Source organism: Globicephala melas, chromosome 11 (genome assembly GCF_963455315.2).
Source record: "Globicephala melas chromosome 11, mGloMel1.2, whole genome shotgun sequence".
In the NCBI taxonomy this organism is placed as follows: Eukaryota; Metazoa; Chordata; class Mammalia; order Artiodactyla; family Delphinidae; genus Globicephala; species Globicephala melas.
The window spans coordinates 90,812,458-90,827,438 of NC_083324.2; the positions used below are offsets into that span (position 1 = coordinate 90,812,458).

Consider the following 14,981-nt stretch of genomic DNA (forward strand, 5'->3'; position numbering starts at 1 on the left):
TTGGGTAGCTTCCAAATACTCTGTATCATCACCTAAATACCTTGATACAATATTACAAGGTTTAGTCAAGCAATAATAAAAAATAAAAATAACTTAGAAGAAAATGGTAACTGACCTATATGTTAGGATTCTTTTAGCTTCTTTGAACTTTTTACCCTTTCACTGTCAAATCTAATACCATATCCGGTCAGTCCCTCCATTTCCCAGGCTACTTAATTCTTTTGAGTCTTGTCCTGCTCTCTAGAGGGTCTGCCCTTATTAAAGAATAAGGGATTAATATGATGTGGACAATTTGAACCTTTGATAATGCTTTTAGCTGTGTTGTCTTATGGCTTAATAAATATGACTGCTGATTACATACTCCCTCAGGAGTTAAGTAAGAACAGATAATCTACTCATGTTTTTTTTAATGGGGTGTGATCCATCCATCTTACAAAAGCCTGTGTAACAGATAATTACTGGTAAGGCTTGTCATTTAAAAAAGAAATGATAGAGGTATGCTGGGAATTGGAAAATAGGGGCTGTTGGACTGACTCTCCGATCTGGATTTGGGTGTCAATTCCACAGCTTCCTAACTGTGAGACCCCGTGCAGGTTTCATAACTTCTCTAAGCTTTAGTTTGCTCGCAGAATTGAGGGTGAGAGTACCTGCCTCGTAGGGTAGTTGGAGGGTTGAAGGAGGTGATGGGTGTAAAGCACTCAGCACAGTGCCTGGTGTATTAGGCATCTGCTGAGTGCCACGTGCCGTTTGTAGGCTCTGGGGATACAGCAGTGAACAAGACCGGGCAGCTTCCACCAGGGTGCTGACGTTCTACTGGGAGTCTCTCTGGCCTTTGCAAATTTACAAATCCATTGTCTTTGACAGAAGGGTTTGGATGGATGTTACGTAATTTAGCTTGTCCTGCAAAATAGAATGTAAAACCATAGCATGAAATGTGGTGAGAACAGCAATGTAGTATTCTGTACATGGAAAGACAGTGTGTAAGGATAAAAGGGAATGTTGTCCTCCACATCCTGTACCCTTTCTTATTCTGTGCGTTTTGTCATAAAAGTGGTCATATGTTTGAAAAGTATTTATTGAATTCTCTTGAACTTCCACTAGAGGGTAGTCTAATCCTATTCCTATACTGAAGTCTAAAATGTCAAGGGCTTTTCTGAGTTATCTCTATTGCTTAGTTTATTTTGTATGACCTACTTAAAAAGACTGTTACCTTTGTCTAGAACAGATGATTCTGTTAATTCTTAGATAACAAAGTGCTGTAAGAGAATGACAGACTTATACTGAGCTGGCATCTTTCTTTTGATCTAACCTGTTTTGCTTTCTCTGTACAGAGTTTGAGAGTGCATCTAGCAGAGAGACTGTCCGTTTTTAGGGTTTCATGAAATACGTTATCTTATTGTCCAGGTTACGTTCTGAGATTAGACCCTTCAAGAGACTCATTAACTCTCTTTCGACACCTTTTAGTATATACTACACAGATCTCATTTGTTCCATGATGGCTTTTAATGCATTTCTTAAAGTTCCTTATTATCATACCATCATTACCTTATTACACAAAGAGTAATGAAAGTATTTGTTGAAGACTCTTGTGGTCCTTTAGTACCCAGCCTCTGTGACCTGTGGGTTTACAGTCAAAGATTTCTTTGTTCCTTGAGGCTAATTATTTTTGCTAGAATATACTCATTTAAGTGTGAAATTACGAACTTTAACGTGCTGTTCCATTCTTCTGTCAGTGGTTACACTACAGATAATATGTATTCGAAACAAATGGCACAAAGGAAAATTCCAAACAGAATGGCTCTTCCTCTGGGATGGTCTCCTCCCAAAGATTTGTGACGTTCTTTCCTGCACAGCTGTCAGGCTCTCCCAAATGGCTTTTCCCAATAAAATTCCACCCATCTTTTCCGCTGATCACTAAATGAGACATATGCTGTTGTTATAGGGAGCAAAATGGTGAGGCTGGAATTTCTTATAAAAAGGTATATTTGTGTCCACGGAGGCCTGCTGGTGTTTTATGTACGTGCATTCTAAGTCTGGTTACCAGATTGACTCATGTCTGCAACTCGTTTCCTAACAGGAGATGAGCAGGGTGTGATGGGGAGATTAAATTTCTGCCCGTTTAAATTCAATATAAAATATTCAGAATACATACCATATATATGCTTATAATTATTATTTAAAGGTTTTTAAAAAGTTTTTAATATAAAAAGGGAAGAAGATTTATGTTCATCAATACAAATCTTCTGTATTTTATTACTGACTTCAAGCCTGTTAAGAGTTAAAATGGAAAAGTTCCATTGCTTCTTCTGCTTTAACTCACTGGTAATGGGGCCTGATTTGATACACTAATAACAAAGTACCATCTTGTTTAATGTTTTCAAAGTTCTCTGCCCATGTTTAACTTAACTTGTTTACAAAATTTAGGGTAACCTTCTAATATTTAAATTAGATGAACATGAATCATAAATTTGCTTTCTTGGTTATTATTTTATGTTTTAGAGTAATAGAATCATTCTGTCTCCAGAAATCCTTTTTAATTGAATTCAGCAGACTAGGTATTAGGGGATACAAAGATGCAAAGATATAGTTTTTACGCTTAAGACATTCACAGATGCCTGAGAGAGGTAAGAGTACACAACTTGTGGTAGAATGTCAGAGTATAAGTCCTGGGCAGGGCTCATAGGTCTGTGGAAGCACAGAAGAGGGGAGAGAGCCCTGCAGGCTGGAAGGAGGGCGGGCTCTGACTTGAACCTGCCAGGGAGATGCAGGGCAGGGAGGCAAGCGGAGACCTCTCAGGAGAGGCAGAGGCAAGGGGGCAGGAACACACAGGACCCTCCTCGGAGTGGTGAGCAGTCCTGAAGGAGAGTGGTAGTGAGGTTGGAAAAGTAGGCTGTGGCCAGGGAATGAGGGTCCCTGGCCACAACTTTTAAAGGGGAGAACATAAATACAAGTTTGGCAGCAGCCATAAAGTGACCACTGACTCTCCCGAGCATTTTAAATCTCGGTTTGCCATTCAGCACGGGAACATGACGCTGTTGGCCTACATATCAAAGCCTCACTGTTATCCAGACCCCTCTATGCTAAGGATAACATGCGTGATGCTAAAGGAACCAAGTAGCTTAAAGCTGAATGGATTCCATATTAAATGTAATTATTCTAGTTCTTATCACTTATCAAAGTGAAATAGCCTTTAAATAATCCTATTAGCTATTAGAACGAGCTGACATTGCTTCTTCAGGGCCAGTGACACCAGCTCCCAGGCTGAGGCTGCTCGTCATTTTTCCATTTAATATAATAACAAAAAATAATCTAAATAGCAACTAACATAATAGCATCATTTTGCCTGTTTCCCGCCACATAAACGCCTTATGTACCATTTATGACATTATTAAAATCTTAGATATAATTTTTCATTGATTAAAACTTAGATTTTGCACATTGTTTCTGGTTAGGCTTTCCATAGTCACATATATTAGCTGTTGTATGTTACCCCTGAAGATAGATTCCAAACCGTCATGAACTGCATTATCAGTCTTTTCCAGACTTGCCATGATCTACAGTGATAGATCAGTATGATAAAAATCATTACCTAAAATGTCTTTGAAGAGGAATGCTGAACTACTTGTCATCACATTTTAACTTTTCAGTAAAATTTTATTTTCCCCCCAAATCCATGTCTTTAAGCCCTAGACGCTACCAAATAGAGGCGGGAGTTTTTAGAAGCATAGATATTTAGTAGAGTTAAAATTTAGGATATTAGAAAATGTGAACGCTTCTGGATTTAACAGATCTCCAGATCAAACAGATCAATTAAAAACGGACAAAATATGTATCTTAATAAACCTAACACTGCAAGTTGAAATTTAGGGAATTTGCGCCTAATGTAGGTGATACAGAAGCTAGTTTAGAAAGTCACGTGACAGTCGAGTGGCTAAGGGAAGGGATTAGACACACCGTCCTTGTATCTTAGCTATCCGAATGAAACCAAGGCTGGAAAGCCGCACAGCCAGCTTGCTCCTTCCTCGAGGCCCCTTCCTCCGGACGGCTGTGACTCCCAGACGCGGGAGTCATATTTCTTGCTGAGTCTCGCTCTCCCTCATCTCCGTTAGATGCCTCTCCTTTGAGTTGTCACAGCACCTCAAGCCAAGCTCTGTCAGGCAGTGTTGTCACTGAAATATGCCTGCCCTCTACTTGAAGCTCTTTGAGCGCAAGGGCTATCTTTTTCATCTTTGTACCCCGGTGTCTGGCCCATGTGGTGAGTATTCGGTAAATGGCCCTGATGCTGTTTGAGTTCTAAAATCTTTGACCTCTGAAGCTTTTCTGTTGTCTGAGAAAACAACCAGTCCTCACCCCTATAACTATGAAGTCTTGGTTTACTTACGCATCTATCAACTGGAAATCATTTTATGTAAGAGGGACTCAGTTTTGATTCCTGACTGCTCTTCACTAGCTAGGTGACCTTGGGCAGAGCTCTGAAATAATTTCTGCAGGCTTTGGCTTGAATCTTTTAAATGAAGGATTTGACGTAGATTATCTCCATGTTCCAATGAAGCTGCAAAGCTCTGTGGCCTAGAGGCAGAGTTGAGCTGTTGAAAGACCAGTGGACAGTGAGAACTGCTTCCTGAGTGTTTGTACATCTGTGCAGTGCCTTGGAGGTTTCTATATATCATGTGCAAGGCAGAACAAATGCTAAAGTAACTAGGAATCTCAGATATTAAATTGTGTCCGGCATAACGTGTTAATTATACTTTGCTATATTCGCATATGAAAATCGACTCTTCGTGTGTGGTATATGAGATCATTAGGATATCATACATTAGATTAATCAGGATACTCTGTTTCCTCATCCTGGTTAATAAAGTATTTTTTTAATTGAAGTATAGTTGATTTACGATGTGTTGATAAAGTATTTAAAGTATTCTGGAAAGTTCTGTCTTAAAAATGTTCGAGATAGAAAAATATACTCAAAAAAGATAATTTGAAGTATGTTTTAATGTTAGTGCATTTTATTTTGCTTCAAGAAAGTTTAATAAAAATATTAGATAAATACAGAACAATCTCAACAGTTCAGACTTTTAACTTTTGGACACTTTTTCTTTTCTCCATGATCAAGGATTCTGATTTTTGACGTTTGTTTCTTCTTTTGACCTTCTGTACTTTCAGCTCATTTAGAGGCTAGTTTTGAGGAGGTAGAAAACCACCTGCTGAATCTGGAGGATTTATGTGGACAGTGTGAATTAGAAAGATACAAACATATGCAGTCCCAACACCTGGAAAATTACAAGAAAAATAAGAGGTGAGTTTGAAAAATTGACCATGATATTCATTTTCAGTCTCAAAGTTTTCCACAGTACTTTACATGCTACTCTTTATAAGTTTGGACTGATAAAAGACAAAGGTGTCAGGTAAATCTATTTAATAAGCTTTCCAAAACTTTTTTTTTTTTTTTTGGTACCACTATCTGTTGCTGTTTTATTGGAGATGAGTTCTGGAAAGCTAAGGCTGGGATAGATGGTGGAGGGGAGAAGTGCAATGGGCAGAGCTTCCCAATCAAGTAGAACCCCCGACCTCATTTTCTCCAAGTGGCAGATCCTGCGCTGCTTTTTCCCCTTTTCTTCTCTTTTATTTGGAGCAGGAGGAAAAGGAACCTAAGCTCAGGCTATGGAAAGGGGCGCAGCTTTGTCACATGTTGTGTATGAGACCTTCAGCAAGTTATTGAATCTCTTAGCCTCAACATGTGTAGCTTGTAGTGAAGATAACATTGTACCGGCTTCCTAGAGTTGTTTTGAGGGTTCAGTGAGATGGTCGTTATCAGATGCAGTGTGTGCTCCGTCAGTAGTAGTTATTACGGTAATAATTTTCATTAGACTAACCTGAACTGGAAATGGGTAATAAGATTTGGAACTATGAAATTTTATTTGTCATTCTTTTCTTCACTCTCACCCAGTGACTTAGATTTATTAGATATATAATTAGTACGTTACAATTTATATGTTACAAAATGAAAATCAACTTCGTGTTTGGAAAACAGCCTCACCTTTAATTTGAGTAAAAGCCAAAGTGTACTGGACAAGTCTTAGCATGTTTCACATAATTGAAATATCATTTTAGAGGTATTTAGAGGAATTGTGTAGTAGAGCACTGTCATTAGTCGGAAGACCCAAGTCCTGGCTTCTACTAATTCTTTGCTCTTGGGCAAGCTGTTCACTTTCCTTTATACTTTATCCTGTTGTTAAGCTTTTCTTGGCAAGCATTTGAAAGACTTCTTAAAAAATTACATAATTTTAGTAAATTTAGATAGGATAAACAGATTTGTTGATAGCACCTGTTACTCTGAAATAATGTAGGAAAAAATAGTGTGCCATTTGAGGATTACCAGCTTATAATCAGTAGCTTGAAATCTATAGGTAAAATAATGGTAAATTTTTCATGTTCTGATAGGCCAAATTTTAAAAAATTATAAAATTTATTTCTCAAGGACTGCATGAGATTAATGTAAGATGTCATAATAGGTTTTAAACCTAACAGTTTCGGTGAGAAATACCAAAGGTGGGAAATTTAAATTAACTAGTACTTTGATGGACCTTCCAAGACTTTGAAAAAAATTATATGTGTAGATATTTTTGTTAATGGTTACTCATAGCATCTTCATAAAATAAATATTTATTAATAAATGCCAAAGTATTTTGCATCTGATTGTCTAATGAGACATTAGACTTGTGACTTAGCTTGAAATCATATTTTTATCCTGAAATGATAAGTACTGATTTAATTCACAATTGTTAACAGTAATATGATTTGTTTTGGTTATTGTGAAAAGTCCTTGAAAACCTATGCTTGATTTCCTTCTCTGGCACTTCCTACCTGTATGACCTTTTGCAAATGACCTATCTTTGGCTTTCTTATCTGTAAAATAGAGATAATGATATACTTTCCTGCAAGGTTATGGAAGATAAGGGAGAGTTTTGTTAAAAGGGCCAAATAAAAGCTGGTCCATTTAGCTTACAGAATCATTGGTGATTCAAAGTTCTAGTTAACTTGCCTTTCTACATACAAATAGTGGAAATACTACGCAACATTGCTTAATTCTGTTTATCAATATAAACTGTAATCTTTCCAAAACTCTTTTTCCCAGTTTTGTTGAGATGTAAGTTATATGCAGCACTGTATAAGTTTAAGGTGTATGACATCATGACTTGACTTACATACTTTGTAAATTGAGTACCACAGAAAGTTTAGTCAACATCCATCATCTCATTTAGATAAAAAAAAAGGGTGGGGGGGATTTCCTTATGATGAGAACTCTTAGGATCTACTCTCTCTCTTTTTTTTTTTGCGGTATGCGGGCCTCTCACTGTTGCGGCCTCTCCCGTTGCGGAGCACAGGCTCTGGACGCGCAGGCTCAGCAGCCATGGCTCACGGGCCCAGCCGCTCCGCGGCACGCGGGATCCTCCCGGACCGGGGCACAAACCCGCGTCCCCTGCATCAGCAGGCGGACTCCCAACCACTGCACCACCAGGGAAGCCCAGGATCTACTCTCTTAACAACTTTCATTTATACCACACAGCAGTGTTAACTGTCATCGTCATGTTGTACATTACATCCCTAGTACTTATTTATCTTCTAACTGGAAGTTTGTGCCTTTTGACCACTTTCATCCAGTTCACCTTCATCCCTTATCAGATTTATGATGGGCAGATATTTTTTCCCATTCCATAGGTTGTCTTTTCATTTTGTTGGTCACTTCTTTCTCTGTGCGGAAGCTTTTTAGTTTGATGTCGTCCCACTTGTTTATTTGTTATTTTGTTGCTTGTGCTTTAGGTGTATCATATCCAAAAAATCATTGCCAAGACCCATAATGAGGAGCTTTTTTCCCCTGTTTCTTCTAGAAATTTTATTGTTTTGAGTCTTATATTTAAGTCTTTAATCCATTTTGAGCTCATTTTTGTGAGTGGTATAAGATAGGGGTCTTTACACCTGAATATTCGATTTTCCCAGCACCATTTCTCAAAGAGACTGTTTTTTCTCCATTCAGTATTCTTGGCTCCCTTGTCAAATATTAGTTGACTGTATATGCATCGTCTTCCTGAAATTCTTAACTTATTTTATTCAGGATATAAAAGGATGAACTATCTTCTTCAGAGAAACCTTTTGGAATCAATTTGTTTAGTTAATACACACACACACAACACACACACATATATGGCTGATTAACAATCATTTGTAGTGTCAATAATTTGAGTTGACAACACTGAGAATGAAGTAGTTTTATTCAGTCAAATGTAGATCAAAAAATATCTTTCCAATAATAAATTATGTAGAATATTTACTATTCAGAGATGTCTTACTTACAGTTTAAGCTTCTTACTTTTATTCAATCTAGAGGTTATCAAAACTGGGAATATTATGAAGGCTAGTGTCAATAAATGGAAAAAAATGAAAAAAATGGCATATTATTTAGAAATAATGGAGGTAAATACCGGAAGAAATCTCTAGAAGAGTTGAATGTAGCTTCTTGCGAAAAGCAGGACAGAAAGGTGGGGAGAACTCAGCCGAGGAACTAATCTGCTTCATCATAAATCCTTGTGGGCACTATTTGACTTAAGGAATGTACATGTACTATTTTGATAAACATAAAAATTGAATTTAGAAATTTTTTATTAGCTACAACATTCCCTGAAGTGTTTTACAGGAACAGTGGACTGAGAAGATAGCCACTGGCATTCCGTGATCAAATAAGTTCCAGAAACACTTTACCCTGTATTTGCCTCATGGAACTTTGTAGTACATGTCAGTTTATTAAGGGTTCTGAGAATTCCTATAGTAGAGAAATTTGACTCAGCATTTCACAACTTACTTGCTTATAGAACCAATTCATCTCTAATACATATTAAAATTCTGTGACTTGATATTCTATATTACACCATTTGAAAAACTTTCAAAGACCCCAAATTAAACATTTTATTATGTGGTCCACAAGGGAAGAGTTTCTTAAAAATAAGCCTCTTTCCTCTTTAACAAGGGGCCCTACAAACTAATGATTTTTCTTTTCTTACTCTGAAGAAGATAATGTGTAATACAAAGGGTGTGTGTGTGTGTGTGTATTACAGTGTACCCACTCTGTAGCTTTCCAGAAAATCTGGATCAGACAACTAGATGGGGATGGGGAGAGTGGGAGAATGAAGGATAATTTCTCACACACCTCCAGTGCTAATCGTGTCTGCGATAGGCTCCGATGCACTTTCTCATTCTGCTCCCATCAGAGACTGGGGAGTGGGCAGGCAGCGATTGTTGGAGCTGGGGAGGAGATTGAGTTACATGAAATTATGTTACTGCTTAGGGGCCAGCATCAAGGCCAGGGTCTTCTTTTTTTTTTGACTGTTGCACTGGGATAAGTGGAATCCGTCCCAGATGTTGGTATCAGTGCATCTGTAGTTGAGAACGGATATACGATATTTTGTCATATATTTGATAGAAGTTCCTGGCACAGAATAAATTCCTGCCTCCTGTGAAAAGAGGGATGTGACCCATCCCAACAGTAATGTGGCTTACTATGGCAGATTCTCAGTGTGGGCAGAGGGAAACATAGAGCTTTAGAACACTCCTAGGGGTGTATCTACCCTTGAAAAACATTTGAATAGACGGTTTAACCTAAGTATCTCTGCATTGAAAAAGGACATCCTACTTTAGCTGGTTATCTAATGAAAGTGACATATAAGCAACTGTATAATTGTAGGGAGAAGATACCCATAAATAGCTTTTCTAATAACTCTTCTGCATATAAAGTGATATTGCTATTACTGATAGCTTTTTTTTTTTTTTTTTTTTTGCGGTACGCGGGCCTCTCACTGCTGTGGCCTCTCCCGTTGCGGAGCACAGGCTCCGGAGGCGCAGGCTCAGCGGCCATGGCTTACGGGCCCAGCCACTCCGCGGCATGTGGGATCTTCCCGGACCGGGGCACGAACCCGTATCCCCTGCATCGGCAGGCGGACTCTCAACCACTGTGCCACCAGGGAAGCCCTACTGATAGCTTTTATGGACAGGAATAGACACCGCCTTGATCAATAGTAAAACATGGTATAGTGCATGAAATATGGCTGTAGGCAGAGACAAGTACTGGTACCAGTAGTTAGGTTGTCATATGGTTCAGAAGATGAGTTAGCCATACAAGTGTAACTCCTAGATGCCTTGCATAGGTTTTCATAACCAATAGGAAATACATTTTTCATCAAGTAGGAAGCGTTAATATTGAATATATGAGCCAAAATAAAGAACCTAAGACCATTTACATCGTCTAGCTAGCAGTTAGAGAAGTGGACTTGAGATTCGGGAGTCAGCTAGCATTTGTAGTCATGGGTGTGGGGAGAAATAGATGATAAGTGTGTACATGATTTTATTTATTTTTAACTTATTTGTTTGGTTGTTTGGCTGTGCTGGGTCTTAGTTGCGGCACATGGGATCTAGTTCCCTGACCAGGGAGCGAACCTGGGCCCCCCCTGCATTGGGAGTGTGGAGTCCTAGCCGCTGGACTGCCAGGGAAGTCCCTGTACATGATTTTAAAAAAGGATAATTTCAGACAATTATACTGAAGAAAATAGAACAGAATAACGTTATAGAGGTGGGGAGGGTTGCTTCGCTGGGGTGAGCAGGGAAGGCCCTTCGTGGAGGACACGTGAGAGCTGAGACCTGAGTAAGGAGGCAGCCACACGGGGATGGGGGATGACACCCTTCCAAGCAGAGGAGCAACAGATACGTTTAGAAGATTGAAGAAGTAGAGCTAAAAAGAAGGTCAGCCTTCTAAATTTGTCATCTTTTCAGTACCAGCATAATATTCCTTAGAATTATTATTGAGATTCTTCCATAATAATATAGTTAAAGTTATATGTGAGTGATTTAATTAAAATATTTCTTACTTCCAGACTTTTGGATCCTTTGTTTTCCCGTTCAGTATGCAGCATACCATCAGAATTTCTCTGAAAATAGCTACATCTTGAAGAACAGTGTAATTTTAGTATTTCAACTTAATTATAAATGACTCATAATTTTAACACAGTCTTGCTTTGGACTTGAAATCTGCTTTGGGGCATACTAAACTCTAGAAGCATTTTTCACTGATTCATTTAGACTTTGAAACTTAATTGTCATCTCTTAGAAACTCTCTCCTGTGAGTGGGGGCACTGCTTCTGTTGATAAGAGTCAGTGCCCAGGCATATTTTGAGAGAGTCATTATTCCTTTTGCTTTATGTATTACAGCTAATGCTAAGGAACTATGCTCTTCTTTGTGTTTTATTTTTATGTTAATGTGGACTGTAGACAGTTTAGAAAATCTTTAAAGCAAAGCATAACAGATTTATTTGAGATGTTATCTTTAGTAGTATTTGACCAGCTTATGTTTTAGAGAATAACCCACCAAACTCCTGAGCTTCAAGAACTGACTGTCCACTAGACAGGCTCTGGGCCACGGGTCTGAGCTGTTCTTCCATGTCAGAGTGTTGAGGATGGTGTGCCTGGGAGACTTGCCACAGGCCTGGCTTTGCTGAGAATAGAACAGAAGAAACCAGTGGCATTCTCCAAGGTGAACAACAGAGAAGGAGGTCCAACAGAGATAGGCAGAAAGGCAATAACTAACTCCCGAGGTTCTGCATGGAGATCCATTTGGGTGCTGAATGGAAAGTAGATCAGGAGAGCTTTCCTTCGGGCAGTGCTTTTACAGAAAGGATCCTCCCAAGCTGGAATAACAGGGACCAGACTTACTCTCCCACCTGATGCAGCCAAAAAACAGACAAAATAAAGGAAATAACACTTTGGAAGACATTGGGCAAAGAAGAGAAGTGATCTCCTTGCTCGATAGGAAACAGGTGGAACGAGCCTTGCGGTTTCCCCAGCATCCTGCCTTGAGCGTTTCCAGGCTAAGTGCAGGGAGGGGCCCAGGTAGAGCCTGGCAGACTCTCTGAACTGAAGAACAGCTGAGCGCCTGGGGACCCAAGGCAGCCAGAGTTCACAGGACACAGTACCAGGGAGAGAGGATACCGAAAATCTGCAGAAAGCTCCCCTGAATATTCAGCAGAGGACCGGTAATTCATGTGAGGAAACCACCTGAGGCAGGAGGAGATATCATCAAAAAGGGTCAGTTAGCAGTGCCCGGCACTCACATCCTCGCACTGTGCCTGAGCCCAGCGGCCAGACTGAAAAAGCTTAGAGTTCCTGGGGTACCAGGCAGAGCACTCAGGAGCATATCCTTCAGCAGGGGTACAGTTAGCCCTTGACCGAGCCCTGTTCCAGACCTGCTTAACTAAGCATAAAAGCAAACATCAGAAAGATCAAACTGTTTCCAAATAAATGAACTGTATCCCAGACAAAGCTGAGGAATATTTATAGAAATACAAAAATAGCTAATAGCCAACGAGGTAGATCATTCTGACAGGTTGCTTGTGAATGGACAAGATGCATGGCACACTGAAGTTAAAATATTGTTCTAGAGAAAGATCGTATACAGGTTGTGTCATGTTGAGACGTTCATGGAGACCAAATCCATGATGCACTTTAAATATTTAACCTGTATTTTTCTTCTTAGTCTTTAGGTAACTAAGCCCATTGACAAATCAGTCCTCATGTACCTGACCTCTTGAAACTGTCCTTTTTTAACTTCTATAACACTCATATCCTAAATTTTCTTCTCTACTGTAGGTTAGTGTCTAGTTGCCATTGTAGATGCTTTAGTTCTGTTATTCTCTTGGGTTCTGTTCTTAGTTGTTGCCACCTCCCATTCTATGTATTAAAAAGATCTTGTTCTATAACACATGCCCCTCCACAGTACCTGTGTAAGGAGCAAATGACAGCAGGGACTTCTAAGATACAGTTTTGTGAAAATTACCTCAAGCAGGTAGGCCAGCTCTCCCCCAGCGCCACCTCATCCACTTTCTACCCTCTTAACCACAAACTCACCAAGTGCATAAGGGTACACATTTTCATGACTGTAGAATGCTAAGAAACAAAAGATTGGGTAATAGTGAATAGTAGCCGGTCTTTTGTGAAAGAGGTCTTGTAAGATCTTTCCTATGAACTTTCCTATCCATCAGCCATAACAAAGGGACACTCTTCTACTGTGTTCAATACAGAAAGTATTGCTGATCATACTTTTAAAACAATTTCCCCTAAACATTTTCAAATATGAAGAAAAATGTGAGAGTTGATTTTGCACTTCACATTTTGAATGTGGTATTTTGCCATAGAGAATCATTGGGTAAGGTTTTTATCATGGATTTGTCCTGGGGAAGCAGTTTAGTGTTTAGAGAAAGTGTGCTTCCATCTGTGAGATGATTGTGTTTATGGAGACATTTATCCAGTGGTTCCAATCTATTAAGTTTGCATCTGTGGGTCTGATTTAGTTGATTTCTATACGTATACAGATTTAATATACTTCTTGCAACACTCCATAGATTTATTTATTAATGTGATGCTTTTTTTTTTTTTTCTGCCCTCATAACTCAACCCCTGTAGAGAAAATGATTAAATAGCAGTTTCGCCCTTTGGAAATATTAGATTTTTGAGTCTGGTGTTATTTGGTGAATGTTTTAGTTTCAGAGTTGGTTATGCTAAATTTTGTGACGGCCTTTGCTGAATTGAGTAAAATTTAAAATATGGTAAAATCTAAAGGAAGGCATTTCAATTCTTTCTACTTATTGGATCTTCTGAAAATATTATTAAACTTTGAAAAAGAAGAGGCTCAGATTTTTGAAACTGCAAGAGGCAAACACGTTGTTATCAGATGAGAGACTATGTGGTCAAACTTTTTTATAAAGAATAAAACCCTCCCTAGTCCTAGCAAAGGCTTCTTTGAAGAAGCAGCTATTCTTAGTCATCCTGCAGCCACCATACTTGATAATCATGACTTGCTGCAGAGTATCTGTTGTGTCTGACTCTTTGCACATGTGTGATCAGGGCGGATGCGACATGATCTCTGCACTTAGGATCTCTGCAGTGTAATTGTAGAGATGATACCTGCATGGAGATCACTGCATTACAAGGCAGTGCACCAGGTGTTATAAAACTGATGGACCTGAGTGCTATAGGAGCTGAGGTAAGGGGAGATGGCCATTTGAGTGTGAAGGATATCTTCATGGAAAAGGTGAACTTGGATAAGAGTTTGGAGAGTAGCCAGAACTTAGAACTCCTGGTCACCTATGCTTTTTCATTTAGTTAGCTGCGAGTAGGACATAATGATCAAGAGTGAAGCATCTGCCATGTTTTCAATCAGTGTTACCTGTCATCATCAGTTATACTTTCCCTCAAAACTCAGTTCAATCCTGGCTCCTCCAGGAAGCCTTTCCCGGCAACCCACAGTGTGTGAGTTGCTCCCTCCTCTGTATTCCTAGAAAATCCTCAGCATGGCTGGCATTATCAGAGCACTAATCTATGACATCAGTTTCTAACTGTTGCTTTACTTCTGTCTCTTCTCACTAAAGTTGCTTGAGGTTATGGAACGTGTATAACCCAACCTGAGCATTATTCCTACTGCTATTCCTAACATTATTCCTAGTGTCTAAGGCTCAGTACATTTTTTGTTGAATGAATGATCAAAGATTACATTCAGTATGAGAAAATGAATATTTATCCAAGGCACGATATTTATCATCATGACAGTAGTGACGATGGGGAGAAATGGATGGATTCAGGATATGTTTTGAGATAGAATTAATAGGATATATTGATGGATTAGATGTGGCGAAGGAGGGAGATGGATAAACCAAAGCTTGAGGAACTTGGTAATGGCATGAGTTGAGATGAGAGAGACTGAAGGAAGAACAGGCTCTTTTTTTTTTAAATTTATTTACTTTATTTTTGGCTGCCATTGGGTCTTCGTTGCTGCGCACGGGCTTTCCCTAGTTGTGGCGAGCGGGGTCTACCCTTCATTGCGGTGTGCGGGCTTCTCATTGCGGTGGCTTCTCTTGTTGCGGAGCAGGGGCTCTAGGCGCACGGGC

General features: G+C 39.3%; 1 protein-coding gene across 2 annotated transcripts in view; it reads left to right on the forward strand.

The window, feature by feature from the left end:
- The window catches only part of DTNBP1 (dystrobrevin binding protein 1), a 128,881-nt gene that overhangs the window by 34,030 nt on the left and 79,870 nt on the right, over positions 1-14,981 (forward strand). For both annotated transcript variants that reach the window (XM_060308690.2, XM_030881382.3), the window contains one exon: positions 5,164-5,296. In XM_060308690.2, the coding sequence (XP_060164673.1) occupies positions 5,164-5,296 (133 nt within the window). The remainder of the gene's footprint in view (positions 1-5,163; positions 5,297-14,981) is intronic.